Source organism: Solea solea, chromosome 1 (genome assembly GCF_958295425.1).
Source record: "Solea solea chromosome 1, fSolSol10.1, whole genome shotgun sequence".
NCBI classification, from domain to species: Eukaryota; Metazoa; Chordata; class Actinopteri; order Pleuronectiformes; family Soleidae; genus Solea; species Solea solea.
This window is the reverse complement of record NC_081134.1, coordinates 15,793,856-15,815,036: the sequence shown is the minus strand read 5'-3', so window position 1 is coordinate 15,815,036 and position 21,181 is coordinate 15,793,856. Positions and strand designations below refer to the sequence as shown.

At 39.5% G+C, this 21,181-nt stretch overlaps 1 protein-coding gene across 5 annotated transcripts in view; it reads right to left on the bottom strand.

The window, feature by feature from the left end:
• Positions 1-17,839, bottom strand: part of mib1 (MIB E3 ubiquitin protein ligase 1) — a 55,621-nt gene extending 37,782 nt beyond the window's left edge. For all 5 annotated transcript variants that reach the window (XM_058653067.1, XM_058653154.1, XM_058653234.1 and 2 more), the window contains exons 1-12: positions 16,929-17,839; positions 15,205-15,376; positions 10,866-10,995; positions 7,216-7,320; positions 5,960-6,026; positions 5,340-5,544; positions 4,345-4,528; positions 2,734-2,878; positions 2,478-2,611; positions 918-1,025; positions 572-769; positions 186-337 (exon numbers count right to left, since the gene is read on the bottom strand). In XM_058653067.1, coding sequence (XP_058509050.1) covers positions 186-337; positions 572-769; positions 918-1,025; positions 2,478-2,611; positions 2,734-2,878; positions 4,345-4,528; positions 5,340-5,544; positions 5,960-6,026; positions 7,216-7,320; positions 10,866-10,995; positions 15,205-15,376; positions 16,929-17,157 — 1,829 coding nt within the window. In that variant the 5' untranslated portion in view covers positions 17,158-17,839. The remainder of the gene's footprint in view (positions 1-185; positions 338-571; positions 770-917; positions 1,026-2,477; positions 2,612-2,733; positions 2,879-4,344; positions 4,529-5,339; positions 5,545-5,959; positions 6,027-7,215; positions 7,321-10,865; positions 10,996-15,204; positions 15,377-16,928) is intronic.
• Between the last annotated feature and the right edge of the window lie 3,342 nt (positions 17,840-21,181).

Below are 21,181 nucleotides of genomic sequence, written 5' to 3'. Positions count from 1 at the left end.
TACTTATAGTAGTTACTGTAACATATAATATAAACATAAATAGGAATTTAGTGTGCTCATAGCTTTTAAGACAAAATTAGTTTTTTAGAATTCAGAATGTCTGGGAAAGCAGATATTTGAGTTTTTACAGATCAAATATAGACAAGGATTCACTGCGTGAAAGTGGAAAGTTGAGCATCTCATACCTGGGGTTCCCACGTAGTGCTGCGTGATGTAAGGCATTGAACCCGTTATTGTTAGTGATGGTGACGTCAGCACCGGCCTCCAGCAGCACCGATAGCATGTCATCTCTCTTCTTGCTTATGGCATCATGCAGGGGCGTGTCTCCCTCTGAATCCTAAATGGAAAACTCTGCGTCACAACAACTCTTTAACTGATCTATGACCTAAACTCTGTGTAAATGGCCAAAATGGTATTTACAAGAAACAATAAAGTGCACAATAGTCATTGTTGGCTGAACAGACTGTCCCTTGGCAGTGCTATTGTGTGTTTTGTTACTGCTCTTGAGGTGTCACAATTTTTGTGTCAAAACTGTTCCTTTGAAAGGAAAATAAGACATGGTGATAGGTACCTGGAGGCTGGGGTGGCATCCAAAGTCCAGCAGGGTTTTGACCACCTGCAAGTGGCCTTTGTTGACAGCTATGTGTAACGGAGTCTGCCTTCGCTTGTTCCTGGCATTCAAGTCGGCACCGCCCCTCTGCAGCACCTCAATGACAGAGCCCTCATCACCAAAGGCTGCGTGGTGCACCGCACGGTCTCCGTCTTTGTCCTGAGTACACAATGCACCCGCATAATGATTACGTATTGTGTCTGTGAGTGTGGGTTTTCACCTTTTGCCATATTGTGTGACATTCAATAAAATAAGAGATGCATTTGTGAGTAGGATGAGCGCAGACAGGAGGGCAGATTAAACAAACCTCAGCTTCCAGGTCCACACTGTGTTTAAGCAGCAACTTTAGGACATCCACGTGACCGTTCTGACTGGCTGCCTGCATAGCAGTGTGTCCAGCACACTGTCCATTCACCTGCAAACAGACCGAGAGTCAGGGTGAGTAAACAGGTGCATAACAATGTCAGGCTTCATGTTTCGATCTGCATCTACTGACTAGGCTGATCACCTAAGGGGCGTTCAGGGTTGGTGAGGGTATGTTTAAGCTTTTAGTATGCATGTGAGTGGATGTGCATGTACGGCTGTGTGTGCATGTTTCATCACCAAGTGCAGCGCTGCAAAAACTCAGAGCATAAATATTAATGTGGACTCCTTTGGGAGTCTCGAGACATCTCTTGTCCTGGCAGGCGGATCACTTGGCCAGACTCAGTGTGCTCAGCTTTAAGCAAATAATTCCACTGAAAGGCAGTAGGGCATCTGGCCAGCCTTTTCCACACAAACACACGCACGCACACACTTCAGTCTGAGTGAGAACAATATTGCAGACATATCTCATAACTTAAAAGAGTGTTTTCCCTGGCCTACCTAAAGCGTGTGACAGAACACAGTGTCCAAACATACGAGGGATTGTGGATCTCCACTTCATTCAGAGAGTGAATTGAGTCTGTGCTGCAGTGCACACCAATGGCCATAGGTGCCTCCTCTGGGTCCAGCTTTAATGCTTTTCAGATTGAGAGAGGTGCAGGAGTGGGAGGATCTTGCAATCCTTTCCTGGGAGACTACCAGCCTCCTCAGTATACTGTGAGCAGGCCAAAGCACAACCAGGAATGTACCAAGGGCTGGATACTGAACGCCACTACTACAATGTCATTTGCTATCACAGTTCAATACCAAAGAAGTTAATCTCAGCAGCCTCAGTAATCATGCATTATAAACGTACCAAGATCTACTAATGCTGATGATTGGCAACACAAATATGTTGTAGAGGCATGCAGGAAAAAAACCTTTAAGCGTTCATTTTATGCTTCTCTGGTTTTTACTTTTTATTTAGTGTATCGCATAACTTTTATAGCTTTTCCTCATCCACCAGGACGGTTATGTTTTCAGTCTGTCTGCAGTCTGAAGGATTACGCAAAAAAACTACCACACCATTTCCATAAAACATTGCAGAAGATGGTGCATGACTCAAAAAGAACTCATTAAATTCTGGAGCCTATCCAATTAAGGGGCTAGGTACAGGATTTTAGTGTTTTCTCAGGTAAATGCCCTCAGAGCCCTTTGTACTTTTTGCATCTGCAAAGTCTGCAGCCAAACTACTTCTCCTCTCACAATTGCTTCTCCGGTGCCTTGAATGCCTCCTTTGTGTTCCTGGGTTGTTTTTTCCCGAAAGACACCAGGTAACGCGTAAGTGCTCATGGTTTCAGTGATGTTTGCCACCCGTTAATCTCTATGTAAGAGTTGTAATGTAATGGTTTTGGTTAAACAAATGTATAAATTGGTCTTGTTGATACTGAAGACATGTCCTCTGCATATATCTGAAAATCCAGCCACTTCTCATAAGAAAATACTGAAATGTTTGAGCACTTACATCCACATCCGGTCTCTTAAGAATGTCTTCCACCTTGGCCAGGTCCCCATTGGCTGCCGCCTTGACAAGCTCCTCATTGATGTCTCCAGACTCCTGCGTCTCAAACAGTTTCTTCAGCAACTGAGACAGACGCTCTGACCAAACAAGGGGGACAACATCAGAAAAGTGTTTGTGTGTGTGAGAGTCAGAAAGGAGATGACAGTGAGGACAAAACAACAAAGACAAGCCTCTGTCATTCATGCGTTTTCATACAAACCTCCAGAGGCGTTGCTGACAGCTGAGCCAGAGGGGGCAATCTTAGTGACAGCAGCAGGATTGTACGTCCAAGAAGTTCCACAAACCTCGACCTTCAGGTCACTATCAGAGTAGATTTGCTGCACACGACCCACCTTGCCTAAGGTCTGTGGACAAATATGGCAACAAATTGATTTGTATATGAAGGGCTGTAGCCTTCTGGCTATGTTTTGTGTAAGTGAAATTATGAGGAGCAGAGGGATATTGTGACTGTCGGATGGAGCAAGAAAAAAATAAATACATAAAAGTGGGAGGAAGGAATAAAGTGGAAGAAATACTTGCTCAAGAAAATATGTGTGAAAATAAATGTGAAAATAAAAGCTGACAGTAAGAAGGAAATATATAAATATATATAAAATATAAATCAAAGCTGTGTTCCCATTATTCAAATAAGATTCACTTGCATGAGAAAGAAGATGGATATAAATGAAGGGAAACTTGCTGCTACCATTTCTCATCTACGCAGGCAACACAAAAAGGACAGAGCAAAACGCTTTCCAATTCTGAATCATATCATCTTGATCCTGGCTATGGGAGAACGAGGCACTTTTATCTGTCGAGCTGTGTCTGGGGCTGTCCTGGAGGATGCCATCAATAACGGGGACTGCTGCAGTAGAAGCAACAGCAGGCGGCAAACAGCCGTGGTTAGTGATCAAAGCCACAACCCATCTCAGGGTTTTAAGGCTCATTAGCTACTGAGGGGGGCAGTTTGGCAGGGACAAGTGGCATATTGGAGAACACTGGCATGACATAACCTAGGGCGCGCTAGGCAGCAATGAATAAACTGCATAATAAGAGAAGAATAACGTCTTGTTGAGATAGAAATAAAAGTGGCAGCCATAGACTGCTCAGAGGGCAAAATTACGTCTCTTTGTGTTAATAACACCGCAGAAGGAACCAGCACTGCCAAGTATGAAGGGAACATAGGGAATTACACAGACAACTTCAGCCTCATTTATTGTTTGTTCTGCATATAAAATGTTGGGCCGAATTCCATTTCTCATTGTTACCCTTTCCCAACCCCTTAGAACTACAATATAAGGGGCAGTGGTTAAAATCTCTGCCTACAATATAGGACAACATGATGCGTCATAACGTAAGCAGTTGTGTCACGTTTTTGTCAGAGATTCAACAATGCTGTTGTCCAAAAATAGGCTGATTTTATAATCACTATCATGGCACATGGGCATTGTTAAGCACTTGTTTGCAGCAAGCAGAGACATGTAAGAAAATATGTTCAATGTCTAGGAAAACTAGTGTTTAGTTGGCAATCAAGTTTTTATTGTGATTAGCGTAGCTACAAAGTTTGAAGGGCTAGTTAGCCTTTAAATTTCACCCTTCAACCTCAACAAGCATTTGGACACACTGTGCCAACATGAAAATGTGCAAAATGGAGGGGAAGGAGTAAGTCATAGGGGGAAAGGATGAAATGGAATTGATACCATTCAAATCAAACTATTTACTGGTTCTTCTGAACATTGTACATGTTTTATCTGAGCATCAAATTTACATTTAAATATTTAATACCCAATGGGTTTGCACAAATCAGTGGGAATATGTCTCAAACTCTTACAGGCAGCATGGCTTCAGCCCACTCTCCGTGGCCTCTCTGCAGCAGCTTGATGCGATCGATGTCGTAGCAAATCTGGACCAGGTCTCCCACTAGGAACTGGGAAGTGCCTCCCTCTGCTCCGGCCGCAACTTCACCACTGCGCACTACGTTGGCCTTTGTCAGCACTGCTGGATTGAACGTCCATCTGAGCATAAAGAAATCAATACATTAATGTCATGTGAATGTAGACTGTGTACAGAAGACTGCCAGACCGGCTGTGTGTCTCACACAGCATTTTGCTCCTCTTCTGTTGTCCATTGGTTATTGTTCTTAAAATCCCCTTTGCTTAGGAAACAGCAAACATCTCTGAGTTAGCAAACTGTATACTGAAAATGGCAAGGTTTTTTTTTAAAGCGCAATAAAACGGGAAATTAGGGAATTGGTGTTGAGCTCTACAAAGAATATGTCTTCATTAGATATAATTTTTACACCTTTGCAGTAGCCTGGCCATCCAGAGTGATTGTAACTGGTTTAAAAACTACAAACAAGACAGAGCAAAGGTGTTATTGCCTATTTATCTGGTTGTAAAATATTCTATGTAGAAAACAAGAAGTTAATACAAACAATTTTGTATTAACCGAAAGAAATACACTGATTAGCCACAACATTAAAACAAATAAATACATGGTGTTAATGTAATAGCTGACTGGTGTATAGACTTTGAAACTATGAAACATGCATCTATGGTGAAGTGGATTAGGTGGTATAGGACTGAAAAGACAAGAAAAATCAAATCAAATGGTCACAAAATGCACCAGTTGAATCAAATTTTGCAAGCTGAAATGCTTCAAATGTGTGTTCTGTCAAGTGGTGCAAATTATAAATTGATCTTGTGGTAAATATCTATAAAGATAAAGATTTATTTGTAGCTTTTGAGTGAAGTAGGGTGAAAATGGATGTTTATGTCACAGTTAATTGGAGCAACTAAAACGGTGTTATTTCATTTAGGGACTTACCTGTTCCCACTGGGGTACTGAACCACAATATCGTGATCCTCATCGATGCCACATACTGTGCCGGTGGTCGTGAGAGTCTCAAACATGCCATCAGTCCACCCACCGTGGCCATGTTGGAGGGACTGGACAATCTCAAGGTCTAAGTCGATGTTGACCAGATCTCCAATCTGTAGACCTCCAGGATTTCTGTTGCCATTCTGCTCACCTGGGAGATTAAGTCCAAGTCAAGTCCATTAGTTAGAAATACAGATATTGTCAAAATGTAGTCAGTATTACAACTGTACTAAATTGGTAACAACAAAACCACAAACACATCACTAATTGGACATCCTATTAAAAGTGCTGCAATTTATAAATAATGACAGTATAATGCAGAATGAAAGGATTCCACTGCAGTGCTGATTCCACAGAGACACAATTAATTCTTGGAATTTCTGGAATACCATAACTGCATGACCTGAGCATGAGACTGGGTTCTGTGGGCAGGTAACTAGGCAGTGCTGCCATCTAGTGGTAAGACATTATTAATTACAAGTGAAACTCCCCCCAATGTCCTTGAATTCACTGCACCAGAATGGTAGGTGAGAGAATTGCTGCAACAATGACAGTGGCTTACTTACCTAAAACAGGACAGTGGTCTCTGTAAAATGAGCCTCCTTTTGCGTCTTGGACACATTTCAGATCCGACTGAAATGAGAAATGAAGGTGGGAGGGGGGGTTAGATAATTGCCCAGAGTGATTCCATTCCAAGAGAAGCACCATCGAGAATAATGAAACTGAGAATTTATTCCAGGCAACAGTGTAGTTGTCTAGAAACAATATCAGTGCCCTGAGGGTAATGCAGGACAATGAATCACAACACTACTACAGAGGGATCGCGTCATATCATTTGTGATGACTCAGATATGCAGCCACTCTAGCAGAAATGGAGGGCAGAGATGAACATGAGGTGGCACAAGCATCTCTGCGAACTGCAGGAAAATTTACTATCAACAAATAAAATGCATAAATTCCACTAGCAGGACAGCAGTTGCCATATCTTAAGATGATTTAAACAAAGAGCAGAGATTACAAATAAATGGGGTGTTGACCTCCCATGCTGCATTTGGAATAAACAGTGCAAAAAGCTTGACTACCTATATGTATTCAAACAGCCGAGATGGGGGGGGGGGGTCGAATCCCTGATTAATTTGATCCAGAGGCAGATGCCATCTACCTTACTTTCAACCTATTAGAATAACAACAGACAAATCTGTTGTGCAACCAAGAAAGCCGATTGGCCTCTTTCAAAAAAAAGGCGAGTGCAGTCTGCACCAATGGGGAGGATGCTTTTCATTTGAGAGGCGCGTGTGCCAGCGTCTGCACCCTGCTCTGAAGTTGACCTCCATGTTCACTCTCTCCCCCTGAAAGGCAGGACGAACAGATTGCCTTTATCATGCAGATACCTTCCTCTTCCAGCTGCCTGTACAATGGTGCCTCGCTCATGCTGACAAAGGCCTGGCAGCAAAAGAAAGAGCCACAGCGCTATGGCCAAACACAAAAGGCTCCTGACAGCTGATCTTTTGTGAGATAGTGAGTGTCGGTGTGAGTGTGTGCACTTGTATTTGCTACCTCTTTAGGACCTTTTCTGGCATAAACACTAATCTTGTCAGGACTAGTAGTCTAAAACTTGGTCCTAGTAAGGCAGATCCTCATTTATGAGGATCTGGTGAACTTTATAACTGGCTAGGTTATGGTTAGAGTTAGGCATTAAGTTTATATGGTTACAGTTAGGGATCCCACTTTGATTAGGCTGTCAAAATGAATGGAAGTCAATGCCGTGTCTCAAGAAGAATAGCTGGTAAACCTGCATGAGTGTGATTGAAAGTTTGCTCACCATTCCCTCAAAGCCAACACGGTACAGGTTCTTGGCCCCATTGTCCCACAGAACGTAGGCAGCACTGTGAGGACTGGCTGCACTCCAGTCCTGGATCTCTGTCACCTGTTGAGTAGGAGAAATGAGATGAGATGAGAAACTCAACAAGAGTCACTGGGAGATGGCATATCTCTGCCAGCAACCAATAAACTCACCCAAAGTCATATTTCCATCAGTGACTAAAAGAGTAGCTCCTTGTTTGAAATGTAGCCATTGCAAAAAAGACCATGATTCAGTTCAAATGTTGTTGCTCCGTTTTACTTTATTTACTGCATTGAGGGTTTTAAAATCATATTGGTGTCACTTCCTCCTTTTGCAATATACGTTTTGTTGATATTGAGTCGTATCAGACCGATACTGATATATCATCCCTAATATCCAAACTTCCATCCATCCACAATGATCACAATACATCAAAGCTGAGGCCAAACTCTCAGTTCTGGTCAAACTCAAATGCCACAGAATAAAGAAAATATAATGCCCTAAAATATCACTAAATGATTCCACAAGGTTCTTAAATTTTGTTCCAGAAGAGAAATGCTTATTGACAGACATCCCAGTCAGTATACCCCCGACAGTATACCGTATAAAAAGGACAAAGCATAGAGATCTGAGTTGACATATCAGTAACATTACATGAAAGGCAAGGCTTTGGAATACTGTATGTGGAAAATAAAATACTGAACCAAAGGGGGTGATTTTTTTAGCAGGTATTTTCTGTCTTCAAGCCTCATAATGAAGTGAAATATGATCTTTTATTGATCCCAGTTGGAAACCATCTTTTATCTCTTGCTTGCCTTCAAATAGAGGGTCGAGTGAAGGTTGAACTACAGAACTGCAAACACAAAGTCATGGAAGGTATAAAAAAACAGAAGATGTTTTCTAAGATTTAAAGTTGAAGCTACAAAATGGCCTCTGGGTAACCAGTTTGAGAATAAATGAACATCATAAGAGAATTAGATGCATGTGTTTTCCCTTGCTGTGTAATTAATACCCAAAACAGGCTTCCAATCATCTTTTGTTCCCATCATTAGAATCCATGTACTTTTTCAGCAATTATACTGAAGAGTTGAATACAGTGGTAAGAATGACTAAGTATACAAAGCCTCTTCTCTACATCTATGTGGTCAGTCCCCAGTTTTGAGACTAACTATTAAAAGATGATTAGGAAAACAACCCCATAATAATCATGAAAACAAAAAAAACAAAAAAATCTAACGATGTCATTAACCTTCTTCATCCAAAGAAGCAAACATAACCTTTACCTTTAAATTATTAACAACCTATGCACAACTCAACCCAAGGGGAAAGACTAAAGAAAAGGGCAACAAGCAGCCATAGTTATTTATTCTCCTTTGTCATTTTTATGGGGGGTTTGACCATTAAAGTTGAACCACAGTTCTCACTTTGACTCTATTGTACCCCATGTGCATGTGCATTATTACAATTATTCATAACAACCCAACAAAAAACATTTTCCACAGGTTTTTTTGGGAGTTAGTGCTTGTACTGCCTTATGGCTGGTGCTATTTTTGACATTTGTGGTAAGGACCACTTCACAGCTCTTTCCCTATAAAACCTTTAAAGGACATGGTAAGCTTTATGTGTTACAGACACAAATAAGCTATTAATGAGGGGCTGCAAAATCCATTCAAATTAAGTTGGGATTTTTTCCGATGGACATTTCTCTCTCCACTGGAGGCAGCACAGCAGTTTCATAGCACTAGAGTAGAGAGTAGAGGAGCTATAGCACAGCTAATTCATTCTTTGATTAAAAGATGTGCCCCAAGTAAATACAGAAATCAAATTGTTAAATTGTTTTCTGGGCACTTTCTAAAGGTAATTGATTAATGGGCCTTAGGAAATAATATTCATGCTAAACTAACACAACATCTGAGCTGCAGGACATGTAATAGCAGTTTTCTGGAGAGCATATTGCTTCGAGCATCATAAAACAATAATGAGATAAGCTATTAAATAACACAGCAAAATGAAGTCTTAAATTGCCTGGGGGGACTCTTAAATTGAAAATTCTGGGGTCTGGACCAGAGTCTAAATAGAAGCACTTTACAGCACAGTTACAGTATAAATCTAAATAGAGTGTGCTAAATAAATGCAACCTTGTCAGACATATTACTTTCTAATGAGGTATTTATTCCAGGAATAACCTGCGGCAGGCAAATCTGTTTATAGCTTCAGTTAAGATGAAGAGGAATCAGTGAAATAAAACAAAGCAAGTGTTTGGCGAGAGGCGGGGTTCACCATGAACAGGTCAACAGTTCCAATTATCGTTTGTGCATGATCATTTTTACACACAATAATTGGAATGAATGCACAAACACAATTAGATCCTAATGAGATTATTAAAATATGAAGTTAGAAATGACTCAACACATAACAAGCTAGAACAAGATTATCTCCTAAAGCTGCAACAAGCCTTTTGTCTTTAGAGGTTTTTTGTTTTTTTACCACATTTAAAATTATTCAAATATGTACTCTGAACCATTTACTGGAGTAGAGTTTAATTTTAAATATAAAAGGAGACTGACATTGATATTGGGGCCACACAGCCGCGTAGTGGTTAGTGATGTTGTCTTGTAGCAAAAAGACCTAGGTTCACAACCCGGACAGAACAAGGGCCTTTCTGCATGGAGTTAGCATGTTCTCCCTGTGTGCGCGTGGGTTTTAAGTTAAAGTTAATACTGTAGTGATTAACACCTCACTACAGTATAATGCAGCACACCTAGCTGAACATCAGAATAGTCTTTGTGTGCACTAATGCCTAATATATGAGTATGTACTACAAACATGTTTGGTCAGGCAGTGCCCTTCCTGTTTTCACTGACGCTCCAGCACATTTCAAATCAAATCATACCCTACGATGCTAGTTTGTTTTTTTCCTTGGTTAGACTGTTAAGGCCAAGGGAATGTTTTTTTTTTTTTTACATTAATGAAATGGTTCTATGAGCCTCTGGAGAGCTCATAAAGCCTGGCCCATCTTCAGGGATTTATCAACTATTTAAGTGTTCAGCGAAGTAAAAACCAAGTTTGTCGTATTTTTAGCCAGTACCTTTAAAGAGCATTGTTCATTCAGATACATTTAGGAATCTATCTGCATGCTAAACCCTCACAAAAGGAGATTAGCCGCTTTGAGGGGCACTGATCTTTATTGATAAAGTTGTATGCCAGTTGTATGTGTGTAGCCTTCAGTTAACATCAAAACTCAGTTAGTTTGTCCATAGTGGGCTATTATAAAAACATGGTGGTCCAAAATGGCGGCCTCTGTAGGGCTGACCCTGCTCCTGATATAAATATAAAAAGCTTACTCTGTGGTAATGAAAACCTAAATCTGAAAAACATTTATTTCACCTAAATTTTACACACACAACCTGTTACCTTGTCTAATACAGATACCTATAAGTCACTAGGACACAGATAAGCTCTTGGGAAAAATGAAAAAGTAATTTGTAAAGTGTGTGTCAAATTATTCATTCAAATATTTAAGTCTACATCTTATTTTTGCCCTTACAACATATTGACAAGTCACTGACACAAGTATTATCTTGTGGAACAATTAAATTGAGTGACGTCTTAGCTAGGTTGTAGCTTACCTTTCCCCTTCTCCCATTGCCTCCGTCCTGGTCCTCCCACTGCCAGTCCACTCCTCTCACCACCCGGCCACCAGTGAAGATCCCTCGGGCAGTGATTTTCTTCGACTTGCGCCGTGACTCCAAAAGTACTCTGCACAGATGAAAAGTTTAGATACAGTTACTTTCATTGAGCCAAAGTTATAGACATTTTTCTGACAGATGTTGCAATTGCTTTTTACAGTAACGCTTCAATTCAATATTCAATGTGTAATAGATTGAAAACAAAAAGAGGAGTAATGATGAATTAATAATCAAATAATATTATTTTCTTAATTAATTGATTTGTCGTTTGGTACACAATTGAGAAGGTGATGCTTGTTTTAATTATTTAAAAAAACAACATTCAAACTGATTCATTGTTGCGGCTCTGTACCACATAACACTAATTCTCTATACACTGATACAGGAATGAAAACATAAGCATATAAATCCTTTCAAGCATGCATGGGTTACATTTACACATTTTCCATATAAGCTTGAACAATCAAAATTAGAAGAAATAGAAAAAAAAAATTGTTTTCCTTTCCATAAAACCACAATCTCACAACTAGAATGGGGTAATTTTTAATTCACTTAAGGCATTCTAATGACACTAGAATGCCTTAAGTCAAGTAAGGCATTCTAATGACACTAGAATGCCTTAAGTCCCTGTCTCAACTGCAGCATGGCTGCAGGATGAACCAGTGAAAAGAAGGTAACAGCACATAAAACATCCAGCTGAGCACTAACCATCAAAGAACAATGTGATGTGATGCTAGACGTGGCAGCTGGACAGTCCAGGTCTAACCAGTGCAAACAGCTTGCAGCTTCCAACCACTCCCTCTTCAGCAGTTAGTGAAAGAATCTAATGTGGTGTAACAAAACAGCCCTCCATGCTGTTGGAGCAGAGCGAGCAGAGGAGACCTCCGCCACCCATTGTGTATTATGTAACGCCTGTCTCAGGGGAAATGAAGTCGTACTTAGTTGAAAAGGCAGCCAGCTGTTGGGCCATGTGTTCATTTACTAAAATATGTTGTTGGGCGAAATAGGTCTGAAATGGATGTGAAGTGTCATCATAATACCAACAGTCTCCGGGGCAACGGAATGAAAGGGAAGTCATGGAATTCAGTGGTTATGTGCAAACAAACACAAACACAAATAATATACTCCAAGTACATAAATCAAATCAGTGATGATCTGACTGCTTGTGTGTGTGTGTGTGTGTGTGTGTGCGTGTATGTAAATGCAAGCTAAAGCTGCTGCCCTCAAACATTTGATCTGTCTGTACATGTGTCTGTCTTTCCACATAATAATATGCCTGAATCATCATTTCCACACAAAAAAATTCTTTCAAGAGTGGTGAGGAGGAGGTGCTTTCTTAAAACTTTGACTATGAACTTGAAGGGTGGATAATAAAAAGTCAATATCAATTGCCAAGTGCCACTGAAAACGACCCATAGACACCTGTGCAACATCACATTGTGCATGGAGACCCAAGTGTGATTGCTCCAGTTTGGTCTTCTAATTCTAAAATATCAAAGAGTGACTTCGGGGTTAGTAGTAGTAGTATAAAGCACATGGAAATGGTCCAAGTAAATGATGGGAAAACACTGCGCTGTACATGCATAGTGTATTCTTTTAAAATTATCCATCTAAAACATTTATCACAGACAAGTGTTTTACACTACAAGGAAGTTGCCTTTTTATTGTCTCACTCGCTGTTTATTACATACAATTACAACATTCTCTTCCAGCACTAAATCATACTCTTTGTCAAACAAGCAGCACTGTCGTTTATGCAACCTTCTGAAGACGTTTGATTTGGTGGAGATGTTTTTGTCTGGTCACCAAATAACACGCACACATTATTTATAATGACAAAAGCTCTGACTCGTCTGAGTGTTACTGTAGTGGTGAAAGTACACTTAATTCCAAAGCCACTGAATAGTCGTTTGCTGTAAGCAGGTTTCAATTGGCTTGACACGTAGGTACTGTTGTGATTCATCAATCACGAAGGCGAGAGAGATGTGTGACAGGTGTGCACATTTATTTCCACTTGCCATACATTTCTATCCATGGTTATCCATGCTTCTCGAGGATCAACAACACATAGAGATATTCCCTCGATGTTCAGTTTGTGAATGACGATCTATAGATTCCAACAGTAAGACAACGCAACCTAATGTCACGTGGTGACCTGACGGTCAAAAAACCTTGTTACACCAAAACCTAAAGTGCAGCTTCTAAAACGGACACATCCATCAAATTGCTAGATATTTTTCAGTACATATCTTCCAATCCCTTTATCTATCATAGCTGTAAAATATATCAAAGTGTCCATGGTAGCTTTTATCTAAAGAACAAAATAACATCAGAAGGGCCACAAAGCCACATTCCTTTCCTTGCGAGAATATTTAATTTAATCAAAGGCTTAAGGCCAACAGTTAACTACTTCAACTGTTAATGAATTACATTGTAACAAGTGTCAATTCTTGCATCAACCACCCGGACTACCCTGAACTAAAACTAACTAGTTTCCACTAGCCTAGTACCTGGTACCAGGTACTATTTTTAGTACATGCTCCAGCGAGGTTCCAAGCATGCTTAAGTAGGTACTATGTGCCAGAGTCCCGTGACAGGAAGAGACGTCCCACGCAGAAATCAGGCCGAACAGCGCCGAACTGTAGATCACTTAAAACTACTTAACAATCCTAAAAACGTGGGTTAATCTCCAACAACAACCAGGGAAATCTCTATATTTAACAGAAGTCTTATAAAGTGGAGTGGTGTATTTAGGGACAGCGCCGCTGATTGCGAGCCACAGACCGCTGCCGTCTGTGGAGTAGGAGGCTGTACTCCGGAGACGTGTGGACAGAAATCAAGCCGAACATTGCCGAATTGTATATAAATTAAAACTAATTAACAATCCTAAAAACGTGGGTTAATCTCCAACAACTACAGAAGTCTGGTGTAAAGTCACTGGTCACTTGTGTGTGTGTGTCGCGTATAAAAAGTCACCGCATAAAACAAGTCACCACAGTTTCACTCAGCCGTGCAGTGATGACTCCAACCACTTAAGTAGGTACTTTTTTGTAGTGGAGATGCAACCTAATCGTGACGTGACGTGCCGTGCCAAGGCGAGTAGAGCCGGTGGAAATGCGCCATAATTAGGAGGCTAAAAGGCTGCCAATTACTCCACAAAAAACAAGGAGGAGCCTAAAACATACATATATGCATCACATGTATCCCCCCCTCCCCCAATACACTTCAGTAGTCTTATAGAAGTTTTATAAGTCCATTTCACTTAAATTGGATTTGTTTGCATATTTAGCTTAAATTTAAAACTTTTTTTAACTTATTTTATAGAATTTTAAAGTAGGTCCTTCTATAAAAAAGAACAAGATATACACGGCAGAGTGGTACAGAACCAGCTTTTACCAACTCTCTGCTGTGAGCCACTTAATCTCTACTGAGATTACAATTATGTCGTTTCCTCATATTGTTGCAAGTTAAGAATTTCATGATAGAGCGACACTGATGCTCAGTATATCCGTGTTTGTCTTATTTTTCTAAATGACATACTGAAGTTATTATAATAATAACAACAACACTGATAAACATCTGTTGGCCAAACTTACTCAAATTGTTCACATCAAAATGGCCCACATAAAGAAAGCTTCCTAATGAACGTTCTCTTAGCTAAGCTCAGCTATTACAATTTGGTTCCTGTGTCTCAATTTCTAAAATTACAAATTTGTAAACATACTTAACAGGTATGTATTTGAATAGAATATCAACATCATATTTTGTCTAGTTAATTATTTTCTATTACATGTCTGACATCTGTAACCTTCAAGCAGTTTTGTTTGAGATTCACCAAAGTTTAAGAGTGTCTGTCCTTATCATAACTGGCAACTCATAACAGCTGCATCGATCTTACTGAAGGAAGATAAAGTGTTTTACATTGAAAAAATATATTAGGTGGGACAATTCAGCAACACCTTTACTCTGGTGGGGATATTAGCTGAAAAAAATTAATAAATAGAGAGCACTGCATTAATACAAAATTGTTGTTGCTGGGCAACTGAAGCCTGAGAGCAGAGATACAGTAGATTCTGTCTGCTTGAAAGAGAGAGTGCACAAAAAGACTTCACAAATGTCAGACACGTAAAGCCGCATAAAGCTAAACTATGGGAGTAAAAAGGGCAGACCGGCCAATCCCTGTGAAGAGCAGAGTTTACCGAGCTTCCTTGTGTTGATTTCATCATTGATGAGTGTACAGTGAGGCTTAATAATGTCAAATGTTGCTGGGTTAACTAACCTCTCACTGCCAGGGGTGGTGATCCGGTAGAACCGATGTCTCAGGTGATGCTTGTCTCCATGGTAACAGGTTGTGCAAAGGTCGTAATTGGTGCACTCAGCACATTTCCAGCGAATACCAATGATGGGCTGTTGACGGCAGGTGTCACACATGGTTCCATCGTGCTTGATGCCTGGGGGGGGGGGGAAGTATTATCCAACTTTAGTAATCATGTCATAGTACATGTACATTACACAAATAATAACACATACTTCACAACATTGTGAAATCAACACAATGTGTGTAAACAATTACATTTAATCTATAAGAAGTCATAACAATTGCGCCCCAAGCATTTGGCTTGGGGTGGAACAAAGAATCACAAAGACTGCAATTGTTCTATATATGATTGTTCTATGCTGTTTGCCAATTTTACAATGGAATACATAACAATGTATATTGTTGATTTAGTAGAGTAGATAATATTTTGACGGTATTGCCGATGTGGTAAGGCTCCGCCTTGTGTTAAATCTATAATACAGTAAAAATATAAAATCGATATTTTACCCTAATTGTTAAGCCCTAATATGACATACCCACTCTGTCACCTTTCTATACAGGAATAATATGAACGGGAGATCGCAAAACTGAGAAAGAAGCAAAAGAGGAAAGAGGAGAGGGCAATAATGCAACATCACAGATACCAACTGGGGGAAAAACTCTAAAGAGGAAGGAATGATACATCACAATGAGAAAAGGAACTACAGAAAATCCAACTGCTCATTTCATGACTTGTTAATCACAAGTCATGAAATGAGTGATCAGTGTATGTGTATGCTGATGCACACATGAACATACTATGTTAATTTTTTTATTATAATGAACAGGGAGATTGTTTTCACATCTTCTATCTAGAGTAGCAAGTATGTTGACAGAAAACTGACTTTGACCATGGAAACATTGGATGTTTGACACAGATTATAAGCATTATCTTTTACTCAGAGTGGTCTGGTATCTTTTCAGATAGTATTTCCAATTTAAACTGTATTTAAGTATTACAAGAAGCGGGGCCATATGTGCAGAACAAATAAATAAAAAAGAGAAGCATATAATATGCTGCATAATTAATTAAATACAGAATACAGAAATAGTAACATCTATATACGCACACACATTATTATTATTAGGGCTGAAACAATTACTAAATGAATCAACTATATTAATAATCAGTTTCAGTGCGTTTCATAGTCATTAGGACAAGTATTCTGATTGTTCAGCTGCTGTGCATAGTTACTGTTTTTTTTGCTCCATGTAACAAAGAAATCATTAAAACTCAGTTTGGTTTGATGACAAAACAAGACATTTGGAAAAATCATGATTTCCAGGTTTGCAGCTCTAATTATTATCATTATCATCATTAACACAGTCGACTTGATGTTGTGCAAATAGTCTGGGAAGTCATGCCTGCGTTTATCACATATGTTTTCATCAACCACAACTAATTTGCTGCCTCTAATGAGTTTAGACACTTAAAGTTTCTTAAACAAAACTAATATGGTTAGACGGTTTGCGTCACGACAGTAATTTAATCTTGTAATAACAGCAAAAGTTAAGTCTCGTCGTCCACCCAGTTTCAACGAAGCGACCGTAGCCCCCTAATTATAGCCAACAAAAGACTGTGCTAGCATCGCAGGAAGCGAGTCTCAAATTATTCAAACAAACAAAATCAGTTAGTGTAAAGTTACCTGTTGGTGCACTGTCTAATATCCTCACGTCGTATGCTCCAGAACAACGGTAGTTAGCAGCCGTCCCATTATCCCAGACAACAACCACCTCTTCTGGACTTTCAAAACTCCTGACGGTGCCAACATGTCCCTCTCCTCCGTCCTGCTTCCCCCACTTCCAGTCCGGTCCGCGCACCACTCTCGCCCCGACTCCTTCCATCATCGCCCGGTTATTCCTGCCGGTGGTCATTTACGAAGAGATCTCGACAATGCCACAGTTATTCTTACAAAAGTAGCGAGCTAGCAGTGTTTGCTAGCCAGCTTAGTTAACGGTGCGACGGTGGACAGTTTCCAAACGCAAGTGGTAGCAGCAAGTCCAGACAGGAAAGAGACTGGAACAATCCACAAAGCTAGCCTGCTGCTGCCTTAGTTAGCAACCTAAGGATACTGTTGGACAACTCAACTTCTCCCACAAGCTAACGTTAACGTTGCAAGCCAGTGCCACATCGGTGTTGCCTTCGATAATACGAAACTAAATGTCACAAACACCCATTTAGTTGTTACATATATGGGTTAGCTAGACCGTGCTACTTAGCAAGCTCCCTGTCCCTCTCCTCCACTCCACACAGAAGAATACCTCCTCTTCAACTTAGCAGGCTAGCAATACGAGTTGCTAACTATCGCAGTGCTAGCAGGATAAACCTATCTGGGCTAGCAAGTCTTTGTCGCTGAGATCAAAGTAATCCGTTTGTGGCTGTTTATCCTTAATGGTGTAGTGTTTGGCACGAACGATCCATCCAAGACGTTCACTTTGTCAACCAGAGATGGTTCCCTGGAGTCAACTTAGGATGAACGCGTCGCCATTATTGTCAATCATCGTTCAGATCTCAGACGAGCAACAACTAGCTACGGAGGAAAACGGAAAAGCCCGAAGACGAGACGAGAGAGGCTGGGAAAACAAGCAACGGTTCGGCCCACGGCGCACGTGCGTCCCTGCGTCACTCTCGTTTAAAAATTGATTAAAAAACTTTACTCTCAGGACAATTTTTTTTTTAAAAAAAAAAACACTTGTCTATTTTAGTCAAGAGAGAGAGAGAGAAACACACTATTTCATCATTATACTGCAATAACAATGATGTATACTGCACTATAAAACATGTATAACCCAAACAATGTATGATGCTAATTACAAAACCAGTCATAAATAAAACTAAATCAAAAACTAAGTAAATGAAAACATGGAAAACTGTAATTAAAACACTAAACAAGGTTATATAATTTAATGACGTGATAACCAAATGTATTATTTTCAAAAAAAATAGCTTACATTACATATTTAGTATTCTGTCTATATTCTATCACTTCTGCTGTGTTTACAAGGAAGATAAGTTTGCCGTTGCCAATTTGAGAAATCAGTCTAAAAGTATGCACATTAATTAATATGCAGAATTACAAAATGAACTGTGACATTTTAAAAATAAAAATAAATGAAATCACATTAAGAGCAGTGTTTTGGGAAACATTTACAAAACATTTATGACACAGTTTGAATCTCAGTCACATCTAAACTTTGCATGATAAGTTCTAACAAATTATAGAAAGCACATCTAAAACATTTATAAGTCTCAGTAAAAAGCCCAAAGATTATTTAACAATGCAGCTGTTGCTTTATTGCATGCTTTAAAAATGCACTGCATATACTATTGAACAAAAAAAAAAAAAACGTTAATTCAATTACCAATTGACACACTGTGAACCAGGAGAAGGTTGTGTCTCTGTGGGTTTGTGGAGCTCCTGGGGCTGTTCACTGTTCCGCCGCTGTGGAGTGTATTCATTTCAGATGCTGAGTGTGCTCAGTGACTCATATTCATATTTAATTTACCACTCAATGGCGTGGACACTTTAACAGGGTTGTTGCGTCTGTGGAAACGATTCCCAGGGCCCAGCATTATAAAGGGGCCCCCAGAAAGCATTTGAACCCAAATCAGACCTAGTATTAGCATCCAACGTGACTGATCTTTTCACACAAAGACAGCACAAACTACAGGTCTGAAATCACCCGCTGAATTTGTCCTCAGATCCACACACAACACACACACACACACACAGATTGCCTCTTAACCTGCAGTTTCACTGTGAAATTAGAGGTTTTTACATACTAGTCAGCCCACATACAGCAATTAAGTTGTAGTCATGTGGTCACAGGACACCATCGACTAAAAAGGACACAGTCTTCTGGTTACAACTGAGCATAGCCATTCAATGCTTTTTATTGTTTGAATAAACAATGTAATAGGACACACCTGGGTAACACAACACACCTGTCAGTCAGATGGACCAAAACTCATGAAAAATGGCTGGGTTCAAACAAAAGGTGCTATCTTCTATGTTGTGTATCAGATCCAGATGTAAATACCTGGAAGTAAAAGCTGAAATGTTCATCTTTTTTCTCACATTCACCTTTCTATGTCAAACCCAAATGTTTTTAGTCTATGGCAAAAATAAAGGAATTGAACTCACTGTTCCAATACCTTTGGATGGCACCGTATAAACAAATGTGTATATTACATGAATACCTAAACCAGCAATCATATAGCAGAAACTCCATTACAATATCTGAGTAACCGCTACCTTTAACATCCTTGTAACCAGTTTGGTCATTCTCCTCCGGCCTCCCAGATAACTGACACTCACTGGATATTTTTCTCTATTTTTGAAATCTCAGTAGATTAGCAATTTCTGAAATACTCCGACCAGTAACTATGACATGTTCAGTCACCTTTCTCCCCATTCTGATGCTAAGGTTGTCTTGACCATGTCTGCATGCTTTGCTGCCATATTTAAATATGCTTATTGGGAGCCTAACACTAGTCTGCCCCTAGTGGACAGAACAAATGTATTTTCACAAAAAATTGGACTGTGTGCCTCTCACAGCAGAGTTTAGGACAAACCTTTTTTCACTCGTGATATGTAGTTTTACTATTTGGCAAAATAATTTGATGTTCAAATCATGACTATATCCACTTGCCACTCTAACAGAATGTCTTCTTGACAAATGTACTTTCAATGACTTAAAAGTACTAAATGTACACACACAATTACTGTACAGGCAAGGTAAAGGAGACCACAGAAAAAAACTCTTGCCAAATTTCACATTCTTAAAACGGAAACAAGAAGCTAAATTCCTTAGAACTCAGAGCATTTTGGATTCGTTTTTCCATTACTATATTAAAACGTACAGACAGAGGCTATAATAATGTGCAATATAGTCTTCTTATGTCCCTTTTTTTCAGCACAACCTTGGCAGTCTGATGAAATTTTGACCAACTATATAAACACACGTGAGCAAAAAGTACTTAATAAATAAATAAATCAAAATGAACAAAGGAAGGGTGTCACATTCAAATGGAATTAAAGTGCTCTCACAAACATAAACACGGAGATCAAACATTGAAAATACTTATTCTGACAACAGGAAATATTTGGAGTGTTGTGTTGTGTTTCCGTTAATGTTGTTGTGTTTTCCTATTTGTGTTGGTGATTTGCACTTCAAGGCCACCGTAGTTGAGTTGCAGCTAACGATTATATTCATAATCAATTAATTTTCTCCATGAATCAGCAATCGTTTGGTCCATGAAATTGTATTTAATTTATTTTAAGACAATCAGAAATCTTGTTTTTAATAATGATAAACTGATTATCAAAATAACTGATGATTAACCTTGTTTAACCCTTTTTTTTTAAATTTATTTTATGCTGTTTTGTTTGTGACCATTTTCCTGCTTTGAAAAAAAAAGAAAACCATAAATAAATAAAACTACATTGAAAATAACCTGGTCACTGCCATTGATGTGTACATGTAAAGATCAGACGTACACACATGGTGAGTAAGTGAAGTGGAATTTGCTTGTGGAAACGGGTCTAAATTGAGTGACAATAGAGGTCAATTCTGCCATTTTAGGGCATATTTTGGAATGCCTCATCAGAATTGTCCTGGACTTTTGCTTTTGAAATTAAACTGAGATGGCAGTGAACTTCAGGTTCAGGAATTATGATTATCTATGGTTTTCTGAAAAAATGCGGGTTGAATCAAATGTTGAAAGAGAACTGTTGGAATATGGACCGAGAGAAATCTGTGCAGGATCACCTGCGGCATGGAGCCTGGGAGGGAAGTGACCCGAGCATTGTTTTGGTGACACAAGATACACACTGGAGCTTTATTATTACAAATAAATCAATCAAAGAAATTGATTATTTTAGTCGGGTCTGTAGAC